This window comes from Micromys minutus (genome assembly GCF_963924665.1).
Source record: "Micromys minutus genome assembly, chromosome: 19".
Classification (NCBI taxonomy): Eukaryota; Metazoa; Chordata; class Mammalia; order Rodentia; family Muridae; genus Micromys; species Micromys minutus.
The window spans coordinates 2,405,428-2,423,141 of NC_137954.1; the positions used below are offsets into that span (position 1 = coordinate 2,405,428).

At 43.4% G+C, this 17,714-nt stretch overlaps 1 protein-coding gene across 1 annotated transcript in view; it reads right to left on the reverse strand.

Moving 5' to 3' along the window:
• Nucleotides 1-7,262: 7,262 nt before the first annotated feature.
• STAT4 (signal transducer and activator of transcription 4) overlaps nucleotides 7,263-17,714 on the reverse strand; it is a gene marked incomplete at both ends in the record, with an annotated part of 86,095 nt that continues 75,643 nt past the window's right edge. Inside the window, 9 exons of the mRNA XM_080933294.1 lie at nucleotides 7,263-7,289; nucleotides 8,354-8,462; nucleotides 8,852-8,918; nucleotides 11,756-11,947; nucleotides 12,178-12,314; nucleotides 12,593-12,687; nucleotides 12,908-12,957; nucleotides 14,255-14,390; nucleotides 16,220-16,318. Coding sequence (XP_080789420.1) covers nucleotides 7,263-7,289; nucleotides 8,354-8,462; nucleotides 8,852-8,918; nucleotides 11,756-11,947; nucleotides 12,178-12,314; nucleotides 12,593-12,687; nucleotides 12,908-12,957; nucleotides 14,255-14,390; nucleotides 16,220-16,318 — 912 coding nt within the window. The remainder of the gene's footprint in view (nucleotides 7,290-8,353; nucleotides 8,463-8,851; nucleotides 8,919-11,755; nucleotides 11,948-12,177; nucleotides 12,315-12,592; nucleotides 12,688-12,907; nucleotides 12,958-14,254; nucleotides 14,391-16,219; nucleotides 16,319-17,714) is intronic.

Sequence of the window (17,714 nt, forward strand, 5' to 3'; positions counted from 1 at the left end):
TTCTAGTTGACAAACTAAAGCACAATTCATGTTTCAGAATATCAAAGTTATGCTCACAAAGACATCGGAAAATATCCAATTAACGGCTGAATTGAAAAATGAAAAGCAGTTTGTATTGTAAAAAAAAAATCTGCAAATGTAAACAAATGCACCACCCCCCGAAAATATCCTGAAACGTTAATGTTAAAGTGTGGGGCCGCGTGCACATACTTCTGTTTAATGCCCTTGACTCCTTCAGCATCAGCACCTTAGCCAGCCACTACTTTAGGACGCCGCGGGCAGCATGGGCTGCGCTCGCCGCTAGGGGCGCTGCGGCCGCGCCATCAGCAAGCAGCGGGAGGGAGGCAGCGGCTGGGAAGAGCCGCACCACGTGCTTTCGGGGAACTGGGCCTGCACCGAGAAGCTGCAGCTTTGAGAGGAAACCGAAAAGCGAAAGCGGCTGCTGGCAGGTCGTGCGCAGGCGCAGCCCCGGGGATTTCCCACAGTCTGACCCGCTCCCCTCCCCCAACCTCCGCGCAGCGAACTGCGCATGCTCGGGGCCCTTCCTCTGTGTGGACGTGGAAGATTCTGTCCTATGTGGGGAAAGCTGAGGTTGAGTACCTGTCTAGGGACTTGAAGGGAGCGGAGGGTTCTGGTTCATCATTTCCATTCTTCTCCGTGACCCTCTCTTCCACGCTTGCACACCGGCAACCTCACATCCTGAGTCGGGACCCACAGCCAGGGCTGGGGGTGTGGGCAGCTCATTTTGTTCAAAGCCTAAGGGGCACACCCTTTCTTGAGGTTTTCATGCCCCTGCCATTCAGAGTGATCACAGAAGCAGTGTAGGAGAATAAAAGGGGGAGAATAGCTTTAGTCACTGGAAAACTATTCTGACTTTGGCTGACAGAGAGAGGGGGGGGGAAGAGGGGAGGAGGAGGAGGAGGAGGAGGAGGAGGAGGAAAGAAGAAGACAGAAAGAAAGAAAGAGAAAGAAAGAAAGAAAGAAAGAAAGAAAGAAAGAAAGAAAGAAAGGAAAAAAGTTGGGGCCCCTGCTTGCCATATATATGACTTAACTGAATCTGGGAGGCAGAGGGACTGAGATTCTGTAGCTTTCCTTAACTAAGAAGCTACTTAAAGTGAATTTGATGGTAGTCTTGGAAGTATGCAAAAGGACCTGCCTAGCTGGTCCTTCACTGCCTCTTTGGAGAGGACCCCCACCACCATCCACACACACATACACAACCAATTTCCACACATGTAAACATACAGTTTATACATAAATCCCACAAGGCAAAAGCATGTTTCTTTCCCATATTAGGACACTGGAGCATATATAGTATGCAGAACCCAGGGCAAAATGAAGACGTGGGACTAAGAGCAAAACCAACGAAGGATCTGAAGCAACAGCCCTGCAGGGAACTCCAGAACAACATCCTAAATGCTCTGCCCTATAGAAGCCATTGTAGACAGAGGAATTCCAGGGATGGGATGGTCATGTCAAAAGAATCCTTGTTAGATGTTCATTTGAACAGAAACAGAATGAAGAAACAAATGTTATACTATCACTCCTATATTTTAACATTCTCTTGGTTTTATGCAACATTTGCAATAGAATGCAGAGCCTTTTACTTTCCCTGCAGAGGCTCTCTACATGGTTTAGGCTTATCTGCCATTGGCTTCTTTGGGTTCCTGAAATCCCCGCCATGTTTTAGGTCTTGGCTGAGTCATTTCCTAGGAGAGGCCCTCACTGCTGACTTCTTCCAGTGGCTGTTTTATAAACCTCATAACACTTATTAAATCTGCCCCCTCTGTATTATGGTCTGTCTTTGTTTATCCTCACCAAGAACAGTAGCGTCAGGACATCTTCTCTCCTGTAAAATGCATAGACTGACACTGTGTGCTCACTGCAGGAGAGCCAAACAAACGGACACAGAAATCTTTGTGACTCCGATGGGAAATCATGTATGAGAAGAGCAATACTTGCTATAGAGCAGTTCTCAGAACTATTTTTTAATGAGTTGCTATTGTTAAATTCAAAGAATATCTTTACTTAATAAAATTCATAAGATAAAAAAAAGAAGCTGGCTATATTGAAACACTGGGGGGTAGAACAGGTTAGTTCAGCCATAGAGACCTTACCACGGGCCTTTAGGCCTAACTGATCTGTGCTTATATATTCTGAAAAACGTCCTACAGAATGTGAAGGAGGCAGCCAGTTCTTTTTACCACCCCCATGCTCAATGCCTGTCTCCATGTTTCTTCACATATGTAGCAATCATATGTTTAAGGCAGTGACTGTCAGCCCTGACAGAAGAGAATGTTGTGTGGGCCCTGCAATGGACATGAGTTTAATGAGGGCAGTTGGGGAATGTTTCAGGACACTAGGTTCATCTTCGAGTTCAAGCCATTAGCTGTACCTGGGAGACACCTAAATCAAAGGGAAGTTGGGGTGAGCTGATGCCCGTGGCTGCAGACCATTTACCGGAGCTTAGAAGTTCAGCAAAAGGTAAAACTGAGTGGAAGTTCTCTCTGTGCTGTGTCAAAAACAGGTGTGCGCTGTTTATATAGGATCGTATAAAGGAGACTATTTTGTGAGTTTAGAGTTTGTACATTTTATAAAGAGGATTCTTAGTCTTGCAGGCCAACCAAAAAGCAAAGAGAAGGAAGGAGCCATTGTTCTTGTATGCAAACACCGATTAACTGTTTATGATGTCAGATTGTATGGGACTCCAGGGATATCTTTGTTAACCAGGCTTTGTCACTGTTCATGCAGAAGACAGACATGGAGCACACTGACGAGAAGGGAAGAAGGAGCTTTGGCCTGAACCCTGCCTTACGCTGACACACAGGAACACATACGCTGAAATAGGCAGGAAGGCTATTGAGAGCCTGAAGCATGTGTGACCTTTGTCCAAAGAAGGTAGACACAAGATTAGGAACTGAGAGATTGTAGCGGAAGGGGGTGAGGTAAAGCTTCACAGACCTCAGAAAGATCTGCTGAGAGTCATTGTCCTTATCCAGAGGTATAGTGTTAAACAGACTTTTACCTACGAACATCTTCAAAGAATAATGTCTTTAAATAAAATAAAATTCATAAGGTTAAAAAAAGAAACTGGCTATATTGAGATATATATATATATATCTAGTGAAGTTGGCGACACATAAAACCAAACTGAAATCGCCTTTGTGACACAGCGTAAGTGCTTTTTTAACTAGTGGCCTTAAATAAGGTTAGCGGTGGGTCTATCATAATTCCTAAAGTGTGCTAAGCATATTCCAGATGTTGAAGTAACTATGGAATGAGTTAATGATATAAAGGTAGGTGTTATAATTTGCTACTTAGTTTAAAAATGGTAGAGATCTAAAGCCAACTAGAAGTTAGTGGAAATAAAGCTATGGGCTTGCCGTTTGGATTTATGAGCCCCCAAATTCATCGACTCCAGTGAAATGTGGCGTTTTAGGAGTTATTTGGGGATTTCAAGCAGGAATGGAGGCCTGCGCTTTTATTTTATTTATTTTTTATTATTGTGTGATGTTTGAATGTGTGAGTGCTGTTGCATGTGTGGGCAGGACACATGTGGAGGTCAGAGGTCAACTTTCAGGAGTCAGTTTTCCCTTCTCCCGTTTTTTTTTTTTTTTTTTGAGGAGGATTCTTGTTTCTGCCAGGCTGCAAGCTCTAGGCTGACCTTGGGGTTCCTACACAGCCTCTCTGCCTCCTGGATTGCCATAGGTTACCAGAGCAAGCTGCTGCAGTGCAGTCTTCATGTGGGTTCTCTGGAACTAAGCTCTGTTAGGCTCTGGGTGATTTTAGACATTGGTCCTTCCCACTAGCCCGCCACTGATTTTAAATGGAGCTCTTTGTCTACAAAAGAGAACACGTTGACCACACCACTGTAGCATCTTCTTCTCAAGGACCCAGGCCTATGATCTATGCCTTCCAGTGGTGATTCCATAACTCTAGATTTGTTGAGTTCATACTGACACAATATAAAGTGAATTTATCGTTTACTTTTACTGTATATTAATTATACTGACAGCCATATTTTTTTTTAAATTCAAGCAGTTGGATCACTATATGTACAGGGTCAACTTAAAAAATGTTTACCCTGTGTCAGGAATTGGAGTAGGTGTGAGCAGTACCCAGTTTGCTAAGTCTGGGCTATGTCATCATCCATTCATGGATACAGCAAAGTTCTATGCTTGACCCCAAATTCTGTCACCTCCTGCTACACAGAATGCATAGGCATCCTGAGCCATGGGGTGTGAAGAAGAATCGTTGTCTACACACTCACCCGGAGGCCAAAGGACAATCTTGAGTGTCCTCCCTCAGGTGCTGCCCGCCTCTCCCTGCAAAGTCTCTCGATGGCCTGGCCTTCACCTACTAGGTGAGGCTCTCTGAAGCTTCAGGGTCACACTTTCCTCTGCCCCCCCCAACTCTGAGATTACAAATAGATAACAGTATGAGGGAGTGTGTGTGTGTGTGTGTGTGTGTGTGTGTGTGCTTGAGAGTGTGTGTGGCCTTAAACCCAGGTCTGACACTTGCAAAACAAAGTTTACTGACAACTATTTCCCTAGTCCAAGTGGTTAAAAATGACTTGAAAAATGTGTATCCTTGATTGGTCAGGGATCAATGAAAAGAGAAAGGAAGTATTTAGAAATCAAATCTATCTTGTTTCATTAAATGCATCGTATTTGCCACTGGCTTGTTATGGACTGAAGGTTGGTGTCTCCTAAGTTCTTACTCGGAAATCATTGCTCTAAATGATGTAGGTGATAACTAGGCCATATTAAGGTTTAAATCCAAAATATCCACCACAGGCTTGTTTTGAATGCTTGGTCCTGGGCACTTGTTTGAAAGTTATAAATCTTTTAGGATGGAGAGCCTGGCTGGAGGAGGTAAGCCTTTGAAAGTTAAGTCTACTTCGTTTTGGCTTTTTCCTCTGTCCTGCAAACAATGCAAACAGCCTTGTCCTTCCTTTCCTTTGGAGCAGCTTTTCCATGTGCCCCCCACCACGATGGGCTGTTCCCCCTTGCTGTTTTGTGGGTCTGCTCAGAGGTTCTAGCTGTAGCTATCACAAAGATGAACTCTCAGGAGGGATTGTCCCCCTCGATGAGCTTCTGGACTCCTCTCTGTCATATGATGACACAAGAAGGTGAAGCCTTGCTGTAACCGGGAGGAACACCTGTTCCTGCTGCTGCCTGTTCTCACGTTCCCGTGGCAAGAGCCACATAGTACCCAGTTCCTTGGAACAACTAAACGGAGAAGTATTGTGTAAGGGTTTGGTGGAAATACGACCTAATTCCATATTTATTGCACTTGCAGCTCATGCAACTGGCCAATTTTACACTGGACTTAACAGGTATCTGCAAGTCACCACTGGCCAAATCCTGTCACCTGAAAAAACAATCTCTGGAGTACATGACTCACTTGAAAAATACCTTGCAACTCTAGAGTCCTGATTTAGTAGGCTCATGGTTAAGTATATATACTGTGCTCGCAGAAGACCATAATTTGGTTCCTAGAACCCCGCATCAGGTCGCCTGCCTGTAACTCCAGCTTCAGGGAGATCCAATGTCCTTGGCATCTGAGGGTTCTTGCATTTATGGAAATACTCCCACCCTACATATGACTGAAAATAAAACATAAGCTTAAAAAAGAACTTATTTTGATTTTTCTAGATGTAAATCAAAACAAACACTTATTAAACTCATATGGTAACTCCTTCCTCTGTTAAAGAAAGAAAACCACCAGCTTCCATGTCCTCTCTGGTCTAGCACATGACAGCTGTAAACACACAGCCTTGTATTTTATCAGCATGTTCTATGTTGAGAACTTTAAAGATGTCTGTTAGGTAGGTAAGAGTTTGTGGTATTTCTAAATTCCAGGGGATGAGAAGCTTATAAAACCTCTTCTGACATCTTAGCCTGGTGGAGCATTTCCTGGTAGGAAATAACAAAGCAGTAACCATTGTTCTCAAATGTATAGTGTTCCCTTCAATGCTACCATGTTTCCTTCAGTGCTACTGTGTGTCAGTTACAGACAATTTCAAGAAGCTGACACAGTCCTCATCAATCATAAACCTTCTGAGACTACCATCAGCAGCAAAGGAGTAAAAGACTCAGCAAGTAGCAAAGATATGGATAATAGTCTATAAGCTATTTGTGTGTGTGTGTGTGTGTGTGTGTGTGTGTGTGTATGTCTGTGTCTCTCTCTCTCTCTCTCTGTGTGTGTGTGTGTGTGTGTGTGTGTGTGTGTGTGTGGTGTCTGTGTGTGTGACATTAAGGCCAAAGGTAGACATTAGGTATCTTCTTTCAAGCCTTGAGAAATTCTACATGATTGCTATAGGGAGAGTGAGCAATGACTTCATGGACTATGTAGTGAGGCCCAACATACACCTGTAGCTTATATACTTGGAGAGCTGGTGAGTAGGGCACCGTTCTCCTCTCCATCAGACTGAAATGTCTTACCGCTTCTGTAATCTCGGAGTTGTCAGGACCAGAGACTAGTGGAAAGCAAAGGGATTCCTGAACCCATACAGTCCAGTATGTTCTAGAAATGTAAACTGTGCAACCTACAAGTGACGTCAGGAATCCAAGGTCCAGGGTACTACTTGCTTCCCGGGTGTCATTTCCTAAGACTTTTACCCATCTGTCCACTTGCAGTGCTGTTTACTGTTAGTGAATTGCTCAGCACACAGGGATGACGCTGGCTCCTTTTCTTACTAAGAGACCCAGCGCAGTAGCTGTGAGCATCACAGAAGTGATGAGTTCAGCCTGGCAATCTGGAGGCTTCATCATTCATCCCTGCAGCCCTGAGAATCACCGCTGATCACGTCCCATCATTCCCCCATCTTAGATCTACTTTGAAGATTCTTATCTGGGTTTTCTACTAAATCTTCCCATGGCTCTGAGTAATGCAGGCATGATTAGGTATTGCTGACCCACCCTGAAATGTTAACATAGCTTCAGAGCCAAAGTCATAAATAACACCTGAGAAATAAAGCCAGAAACAAACGCTTTTGAAGGAGTCCTCTGTTATATTGTTACCAACACTGGTTTCTTAAAGCTGTCTTTTCTTGTAAGATTATCTGGAGCTTGTTTTTTTTTAGCATTTTAGTCACAGCACTCCTGACTGGAGTGGCACCGAGTGAAGAGAGAGCTTTGAACTTCCTACCATTTTCTAGAAACCGGTATTTACAAAGCTGAAGAAATAAATTGTGATTTATGGTAAAGAACAGTCTCCAGTTTCATCTGCTTTCTTCTTTGAAGAGTCGATTTATACTATCATTCAGCAGAATACGGGGAATTCATCTAAAAATGAAAATGAAAATAATTGTAAAAAAAAAACTTTTCCACATAAATTACTGTTTTAATGAAGTAAACACCCCTTTGTCTACTAAACAATCTGTAATCTTTCTACTAATTAACTAAGGATTCATTCAAATAATTAGGGCCGATAGTCTGAAATAAAAGGCATAATTTAAGTAGATTAAAAACTATGTTAAGAAGTCCACTCACAGTGAGGCCAAGTGGCTCAGCAAGAAAAAGCACAAGACACAAACACACACACTAATTTTTTTAAAAAAGCATTCATTGCATACACTAAAAATAATAATATGAAAATGGATGCAAAACATATCAGAAGCTCAGTTAGGTATAAATGACTTGATGGGTTAGAGATAGCCAGCATTAGGTTAAGCCATCCAAGCCATGCACGGACTTTCCCATCCCCTGGAGTCTTAAAGAACTGAAAACCATTTGGCCTCAGGCCGGGTGCTAGTCTCCTGGGTAACCAGAGCCCTCCAAGGGATTCTGATGTATCTTCACCATATGTAAATTGAGGATGTTGAACTCTTTGACAGCATTAATAGAACACATCCCAAGTAACATATGTATTATGTTATCAGGTATTATACATGTTAGACGTATCATAATGTAAGTATGATATGTACGTATATATTAGACTGTGACTCGAACCTTAAAAAATAAAACAGAAAACACTGTGTGACTGCTGTTCTTCATGTTCTACATGGAGAGACCACTGCTACTGCTGTACAGCAATCAAGAAAAGTTGGAGCTGGTGAAGCCTAAACTTAAGATAACTACCAAAGTAGACTTGCAAATCCTGGTTGTGTGTGCCCTTTGCTAAAATGGAAAGAGCTAGGGAGTGGTGTGGCTCATGGCTGTACCAGGGAGAGACGTACAGGGATCTTTGGCCCTCTGGTTTTGTGGTAAACACCTTAAAGCAGCTCTAGTAAGCTCAAGTGTTTGCTCTCGGGGTCTGCACACTCTGCAGCACGAACTGATAAGGCAGGGCCCTGCTGCTGCCCCTGTGATCCGCAAATACCCTATGTAAACATTGATAGGAAACATACTGCGGTTTCGATTGTCGTTGGGCTCAGGTTTTCTCTCAGCACAGCATATGCACTTGGAGACATGGGGAGAAGGTCTGAAAAAGATTGTGGCTCCGTGGAATCACTTCGGCTTAAAGAGATAACAGGAAAATAGGACAAGGATTATAACGTAATAGCTCACACTAACTTGCTGTGTCTGGGGCTTGTCTAGTGCTTCGTCTCTTTGTGACACGGAGCTGCCAAATTCATATCACAGCATCCAATCTGCTGTAGACTGAATGGTATATAAAAGGGCAGCTTTATAATTCCAGCCTTAATAGTCTGGAGAGTGTGCCCTGCAGACTAGCTTTATGTGTTCAAAGAAATGAGACATAAAATGCTTTATTGGGCATTAAAAATGCTTTATCCTCTGTTATATATACTCTGATCTTCCCTTAAATCTCTTTTAGGAAAGCTTTTCTTTAAAAAAAAAAAAGCAATTCAATAACAAATATTTTACATGTTACTACAGATACTCACATTGTTGAAATGGGGATAAAAACAGAGGGGACATAACCCTTGTCTCCCCGTTCTGTTGGTCTTGAAACTGAAAAAGAAAGGCACAGTGTTGGGGGGAAATGTCAGCATGATTGATAAAATTGGAAATAAAACATCTAGGAAGATATCCATAATGCTCAGAAAACAATAAATAGCATGGTTGTCCTGTAATTCACAAAACCTTTTAGTTGAGTTGAAGAAATGGCCACACAGGCAAACATGAAAAGCAAAAACAAGCAACACAACTCTTGGCTGGTCTCACTCTGCATGACTCTAAAATGTCTGATAACTGAGATTGTACTTCCTTATCTGCTCTTTATGCTGTATTTAAGTTTGGCATTAGAATCTGATTCATTTGTGTTGTAGGGGTTGTAGTGCTGTAGTGTCTCTCAAAGGTCATAACCTTAAAGGTTTGGTGGCTGATCTGTGGACTCCTGAGGTGTAATAGAACCTTTAAAACATAGGGCCTGCAGAAAGTGGATGCCTTAGTCCTTCTTAGAAGGGAGAACAAAACGCTCATGGGAGGAAATACAGGGACAAATAGAGAATCAGGGACTGAAAAAAGATCTACAGAGACTGCCTCACCTGGAGAGCCACCCCAAATGCAGCCACCAAACCCAAGCACTATTGCTGTTGCCAAGAAGTGCTTACTGGCAGGAACCTGATATGGATGCCTCATCAGAGGCTCTGCCAGAGTCATACAGATACAGTTGAGGATGCTTGCAGCTAACCATCGGACTGAACACAGGAACCCCCAATGAAGGAGCTAGAGAAAGGGTCTGCAACCTTTCAGAACAAAATGATGAGAAGAACAAAAATGATCAACTAACCAAACCCAAAACAGTTCCCAGGGACTAAAACACCAACCACTGAGCACACATGGAGAGACTCATGGCCCCAGGTGCATATGCAGAAGAGGATGGCATTTTCTAACATCAATGGGAGGAGAGGCCTTTGGTCCAGTGAAGGCTGGTTCCCCTAGTGTAGGGGAATGCCAAGGTGCTGAGATGGGAGAGGGTGGTTGGGAGAGGGAGCACCTTCATGGAGGCAATGGGAGGGGGGATGGGATTGGGGAAAGAGGATAACATCTGAAATATAAATACAGAGACTATCCAGTTTTAAAAAGAAAATGTAGAGCCCGGAGGAAGGAAAGTCATTAGGGGTGTGTTTTATTAGAAATATTGAGACAACAGGCTCTTTTTTTCTCTGCTTCTGAGTCACATAATCCCATGATGATGCCTCATTGAAGGTCTAAAAGTGATGGGAGCAACCTCCATAGACTGAACCCTTCCAAACTGAAAGCTCAGCAAAGCTTTGCTCTTTGACTGACACCCATAGGAACACAGCTCTTCTCATTAAAACAGCCGCCATGGCCTTATTGCTACAAGAGTTTTTGAAGCCTTCCTAGAAGTAGCATTACACCGTGTCACCACAGGAGCCATGGTAGTCACAATGGGTGAACCTTGGCTTCCCAGGTACACCATGCTGGGCTAGTGCACATACAGTTTTAACGTTTGTGTTTTGTTCTATTAGACACAGAGTGTCATTGAGAAGCCAGGTTTCTGTATTGTATTTGTTTTCTACTGTATGTTATTTGTTTTGAAGTTAGGTGGCAACAAGTCATACTCCTCTCAGATATCCCACAAGGAAGAGCCAAGGTTTTTCACTGCATACGGAGATCCTTAGAGATTGTCCACTCTCCTGGTAGCCACTGGGGGAATGGGTTCTAGAAACCCTGGCAGAGTGAGTCCACGGTGCTCAAACCCTTTGTGTACAGCAGTACAGCATTTCTTTGAGTCTAAGCACACTTCCTTGTATCCGTTAATTCATTTCTACAAGACTTTTTTTCAATGTAAATATTGTTTAAGTAGTGGTTATGCTGTATTGTTTATAGAAGAAAGAAAAGGTTTACATGTTCAATGCAGTTGCAATTTTAAAAACTATTTTTGATTTTTGTCCAAGTAAGATACAAAAACTTGGCTACAGAGGCCAACTGTGCTTTCACAAGAGACTGGTAAGCCCTCATACCGCAGACAGCTAGTTTTACAAACTTTCTTTTTCGTATTCCGTATTTTTACAGAATGCCCGTTTGTGCAGTTATACTCTTCCTGGCCCATAGGGTAAACATAGCAAAAGCACGTCAAGGAGAAAGAAGCTCAGACTCTGATGTCTGCTCTCTGGCAGAGAACACATGCTCTTGAGTTAAGATTACAGTAAGTGGGCAGGATATATGACTCAGTGTTACAATGCTTGCCTAGCATTTTTATCCAAGTCTGAGTTTCAGCCCAAGCCCTGTGTGTGCATGTGTGTGTGCATATGTGTGTGAGAGAGACAGAGACAGAGATAGACAGTGAGAGATGGACAGAGAGAGACAAAGAGAAAGAAAGAGATAGACAGAGAGACAGAGAGACAGAGAAAGAGAGAGAGGGAGAAAGAGAGACAGAGAGACAGAGACAAAAAGAGAGACAGAGAGGGAGATAGACAGAGAGAGACAGAGAGAGGGGGGAAGGGAGAGACATGTTCACCATCTTTCAGCTCTCCAGCTACTTTATAAAATACAGGTCTGCAGACTTGCTGTGCAAGTGTGCAAGTAGTGTGCAAGTGCACACCTATCAGCTCTTCCTTCCCTTCCCTTGGCCATAGACGTGCAATGACTGACATCTTCCTATTTTAAGTGCTGATCTGGCCATGGTGAGGTCTGGTTGCCCTGTGATTGTTACTCTACTGAGCACTGGCATAGCGCTTGACTTGCTAAGGCTGTGACCGTCATGAGACCCTGGGATATTACAAAGGTCAGAGTCAACAGAGAGGAAGTTCATTCATTTTCCTCTGACCTGATACCATTTCCCAACATCTCAAGAGGACAGTAAATACAAATGACATCACCTTCGCAAGGCTGGGAGCTGTAGTGTTTGCCAAAGGCTTTGTCTTTGGGAATGTCCGGGTAGAGGTACTTCAGAGGGTTTTCAGGGATGTTTTCAGCCATGATAACCTTGTAGTCACGAAGGATGTCAGCGAACGGCAGAGCTGACAGCCGCCCTTTGTTGTAAGGCTCTACAGAGTGGAATCTCACTTCTCCTGAAAGCACAGAAACTGGAATATTTAGGCTCCTGCAGATGTTCTTTCTATGAAGTCATTCTTCCTACCCAGGTTGTCACCATGGCTAAAACGTCTGGCCTTCTGGAGTCTGTTCGCTACAGACTGTGCGTGAGACTGAGGCTGGTGAAACGGGCTTGCAGAATTCATGCTATCTCATTATGGCCCACCCTAGCCAATTCATATCGAAACAATTGAGTTTGACTACTTACCATTTTCAGACTGGTCCACCCAGGTGAAGGTTATTCCCCCAAGATGGCTCTCACTGAATCTTAGCAAAAATGTCCCAGGCATTTTATCTTTGAGCAGAAACCGTTCCTTCTCTTTGCTAACAAAGCCCATGATGTACCTGAAATTAGAGCAAGAGGCAAGACATGGTTTCGATTCATTATTATTGCACCTGCATTTATTTTGTTCATAAGGAATAGACCTAACAAGCAACCGTACCTGAAATCTCATATTATTCTATACATATAATATAGTGTATATATGTAATATATCATTATAGAATATTCTCCAAAGAAACAGTGAATGTGTTTTTCCCATAAACATGCTTAAAAGATAAAAAAGAGAGAAAAAATAATTAAAGCAGAAAAAAGTACTCATATGAAAAATAGAGTCACTCACCCATCGATCCAGAGGGGAAGAATGTGTTTTTTAATTAGGTCCAATATTGCTTCGAGCCAGGCCCAGAAGGTAAACGTCTTGCCGGGCAAATGCTCCTGTCAGGAAGGAGGAGCACATACGGACAAGGACAGTGACTTAGGCAGCGTCCCTGACAAAACTCACTCCAACTTTTACCAACGTTCCCTTTTATCAGGATGGGACTTATTTTTTTAAAGTTATCCTCATCCAGGAACTCTTCCAAACCACCAGAGTTTTAAAAAGGAGTGTTCTACGGAAACAACACCCTAAATGACACCCCCATTGCCCTATTTGTACCTTGCAGAACTTGGCCCAGGTGAGGTGACCATCACTGAAGTTAGACTGAACTAAAAGGAAAGAAAAAAAAAAAAAAACAACTAAATAAAACAAGAATTTTAATGTAACAGTGAGACCTTTGATTCTGTTCTCTGGCGAGCATTTCTCACAGACTTCCAATGGAGGCACGGTGTGTGAGTGCTTCATCAGGTAGAACTTGTCCTCCTGTGCCTAAGATCAGTGTGTAGGGGGAGGCTTTGGTGATGGAGGGCCAACAACAGAAGCTGTTTCCTCCTCTGAGAAGGCAGCACAGGGAGGACGCTAGACTCACTGGAGATAGCAAGAGTGGCCCCAAGGGTGGTGGTGACTAGATGTCACATAACAAAATCATGTACTTAGGTGTCGCTAGACTTTCAGGACTCATGCCCATCAAAGTGAAAAAGATGGACTAGAAATCATGTAGCCAATCAACAGCCACCAACTATTTTGATCTAGAACACTGAAGAGATTAATACCATTTAAATCTTAAGGAAAATGTATTCCTGTGGATAATTTGCTAACGATCCTAAGGTTACCGCTGCGATCTATGCTAATCTATATAGGCTATTACTAGTAACATGCTATATATATTTTTGTTAGTTGCTCATTAACAAACATTTTACATATTTATACTACTGTATTTATGAATTCAAGACAAGGAAACTATATTAAGTTGTGTGTGACCACCTACTGATGAGCCAACGGTACACGTGGCAAGCCAACGAACATCGCCTAAGCCAGACTGCAGCCACAGATTCTGTGCAGAGCAAGCTTTGGTACTGTAACTGGAAATGCATACAGACTCAGCGTGAGCTCTCCCTGGAGCTAGGGGCACTAGCTTGTCAAAATCCAGCCACTTCTGAGAAATGTAGGGCGAGCGAGCGTATGAGGTGCCGATGACGTCCACACAACCAAGAAGCCAAAGAGTGTGCAGAATTAAGTCATCGCTTGTGTTTCTAAACTTCGGGTACATTTCCTGTGCTTGGTCCATCACGATCTAGTTGGTTAACATCCCCATAAAGGCTTCACAGCATATTCAGAGGAAGTGGCTTAAGAGCACCTAGAAACCATGCGTGAACAGAAGGGCCACAGAGACGCTCAGGTCTGACCCACCACGTGTCTCTGCTGCCCCCTAGCTGTGCAGCGGGGCCATTGCTCTCTGCTGTCCTCAGATATGCAGACTAGGCCCAGGAATACTGAAGTAAAACAACACTAAACCCTGTGTCTGCCAATGGGATGTAGCCATTCCATAAGGTGTGACAACGTCGTAATTATTAGCAGGAGTAATGTAACTGCTTTAAAGCCTGAGCCGCGGCTGCCCGCTCTCACCTGTGAGCTTCTCCGCCAGCATGTTGAGCTGGTCTGAATTCAGGCCGCGGCCGACATAGGATGAAAACTGCCAGCTCATCACTTCCAGGAGTTGGCCCAAAGTGACAGACGGAGGGTTATTAAAGAAAACCAAGTTCTGAAATAGAGTTATAGTGATTATATCTCATATTCTCACAGGGAGCACTACGTTCAATATATCACATTCCTGATTTAGACTCTGGGCCAAGTAGTGTCAGTAATAAATTGTTTGTAAGGCTGGTCTCCCCACTAGAGTCACATGACATCTCCCAACTTTCTCTAAACTACCAAGCAGCAAGCATCTCAAGTAAGTAGTGAACACTGCCCAATGGCGGCTGGACAGAAAGCCTCCCTTGAAATGTATTAATTGTAAATATGTTAATTGGATCACCATGAAAGACGGCTCTGTATTCAACAAGGATCACAAGACAGGAAGAAGGTAAGTAAAAGAGTTTCTAGGGACTTTCACAGTTGTCTCCATGAGAAAGATGTCTGGAAAATGACTAGTGAGGACAGAGTCTAGTTCAGAGTTTGAAGGAAGACAGAGTTAGTTGTTTAGCTTGGTTTTGTAAGGAGACTATGAGTCCAGTCTCCGGATCTTCAGAGGGTGGGCCTGGTGGCGTATGGTGGCCTTAGTGGGTTCCTAGCAGAATGTTGCTAAGTAGATAGCAGTGTGGTGCTGTTCTAGGACAGAGAACCCTAATCAAGTCTTTCCTGCCACATTGTAAAGCTGATGTGCAGACGTGTAGCTCTTAAAGAGGAGTGGCATTTGTGCCAGGGACCACTTCTGGCTTTAAAGTGCAGAGAACTATCAGTGGATTCTCCAGCGTGAGGGGGTCTTATGATCAGGCAGCCCCCCTCTTTGCAGCTGATCTGTCTCCAAAGCCAGGGCATCTAGGGATAGGGATGTACAGGGCTGTGCCATTGTCTGTGTGGTTTTCTTTTAAGGAATGTTGCATTAAAGGGAAAAGGCACTGGATTCTGGCTGACCTAGTCACCGAATGGAAAGAATTCTAGCAGAAACTGATTCAAGAAAAAACATTGTTCACATTTGAGCTGTTTCTTCAGGAACTGAGTACTTTGTAACACAGCACACAGTTTCTGAGTCTTATTTTCTCTGTCTGAAGAGCAGAGCAAGAGGGAACACAGACTTGTTTTTAGCTGAGTCCTTCCCTGGTGTTCACATAAAAACGTCTATTAACCATAGTGACTTGAAGTCCATTTTTGGTAAAGTGCCTCAAATAACCACCAGATGGCACTAATACCCAGCCTAAACCTAGACAGGCTCAAACTATCAATTAACTGCAAAACCTGTGCTGTCAGAACTCAGACAAGATTGATGGGTACCCCGTCACTCATTTGGAAGCAAATGCTGAGTAAAAGAAGAGACTGAGGAAAAGTATGCCCACAAGACGTGAAGGTAGTCAGACAGGAAGTTATGACAGGACTTCGACAATTCGGGAACAAGGTGTTTCCCCAAAGTCTAGTCAGCAGAGCAGAAGACAGCCTTAGGACTCATGGTGACCGGAACTCAAAATAACCAGCGCCAGCCACTGTCCTTGACTAGAACTCAGAATACCCCCACCTCCTCCTCATCTTCATCCTCCTCCTCTTCCTCCTCTTCCTCCTCCTCATTTTCCTCCTCTTCCTCCTCCTCTCCATCCTCCTCATCATCATCATTGATATTAATTTTGAGACAGGCTCTTGCTATGTAGCCCAGGCTGGATGCAGATTTGCTTTAGATCACAAGCTTCCTACCTTAGACTTCCAAGTGCTTAGATTCTACATGTGCGACATCCTGCTCAGCTCAAACACATGTTAAACAGGACATAATGGGACTATGTTTAATACAACTAGACATACCCCTTATCGCCACCGTGCACATTGCTTGTTGAAAGACCAAGTTAAGTGCCATGTGATATGAAGAGATAGGAGCAGGGACTTTACCTGGGAGTCATTGGTTGACACATTGTACCAAATGATCGATGCCCACGCATTGGGTAGTTGGCTGACATTAGAAATCATCACCACAGGTAATGAGCTGGTCTAGTTTTTAAAAAGAAGTCATTCAGTTAGTCCAAACATACTGATTCTCCCCTTCACCTTCTCATCTAAAGACCACCACCACCCCCCCCCCACTTCAATCCTGGTACCCAGGTGCCATTCAAAGACCTTTCTGTGCTTATACAAGCCGGAGTGCAGTAAGAAAAGAAACAGAAACCTGATGCTAACAATCAGGCGGTTTCCTCCACATCTGCCTCGACATTGACAGATGTCGACTCTGCCTTACATCACACACTGCTTCAAACACAACCAAAGTGGCTTTGTGACGATTTAGTTGTTATCCACTTATAAGTTATGCTAAAGAACCTAATCTAGAATCTAGAGAGACGGCTCAGTACTTCCAGAGGTTTTGAGTTCAATTCCCAGCAACCATATGGTGTGGCTCACAACCATCTGTGATGGGATCTGATGCCCTCTTCTGGTGTGTCTGAAGACGGCAACAGTGTACCCATATACATAAAATAAATAAAAAATCTTGATCTAAATTTACTTTGGGAATGAACCCCTGTAATCAAATTATGACCTACTGCCTGATTAAAGCCCACACTGGAAGTAGGTTTGGCCATAAAGCTTGGAGAGGTGAGCTCTTGGAGTTGGAGCTGCTGGGTCTGTTTCTGCAGAACAGGTTAGCGCTGTTGTTGAGCACTTTTCCATCTTATGAAGGAAACAGCCTTTCACAGACCAGCCTGGGGGGCTAAGCCCTGTAGAGAAGTCCCTTCCTAAGAGCCACAAGATTCCCAAGGACAGACCCGGAACTGAGGGACTGAGCACCTTATGGAAGGAGAGGTTTAGGGGAAAGAAGTGGAGGGTTCTACACACTGTTTAATGCAAAAGGGAAAGGCAGAGTCTAACACAATACACTCTCTGTTGGAATCTTACTCAAGTTGCCTGAAATGGGGCTTGCTAATGGATGTACCAATTTGTTCACCCAACATATGCTGGGCCTTTAGCATGTGCTAGGGATTGTGAACAGACATGCATGCACAAGGAATGCAAAGTGATTGGACTTCAAAGCACTTGCAATTAATGTGTTCAATTTAATCCCCCGGTTTCTTTATGCTTAGAGTTCGGTGGTGATGCCAGAAGACAGTCCAAACAGGATACTGGCCACATTCTCACCATGGTCCTTTGTGCATCAGAGAAACCCTCAGGAGACTTTCAGATGTAACTTAGAGTTTAGAAAATATATCACTACATGATATAGCTCAAGGATAGTTCTTTCTTTTTATGTTGAATATTCCTGATTCAGAAAATAATAAAAATGTAGACAACCAAATTATTCAACTTATATTGAATTCACAAGAGTCATTAGGTCTTTACCATTCTTAATTTAAACCAGAATGGCATCTAACATTTGATGTGCTGTTTTTCTAAATGA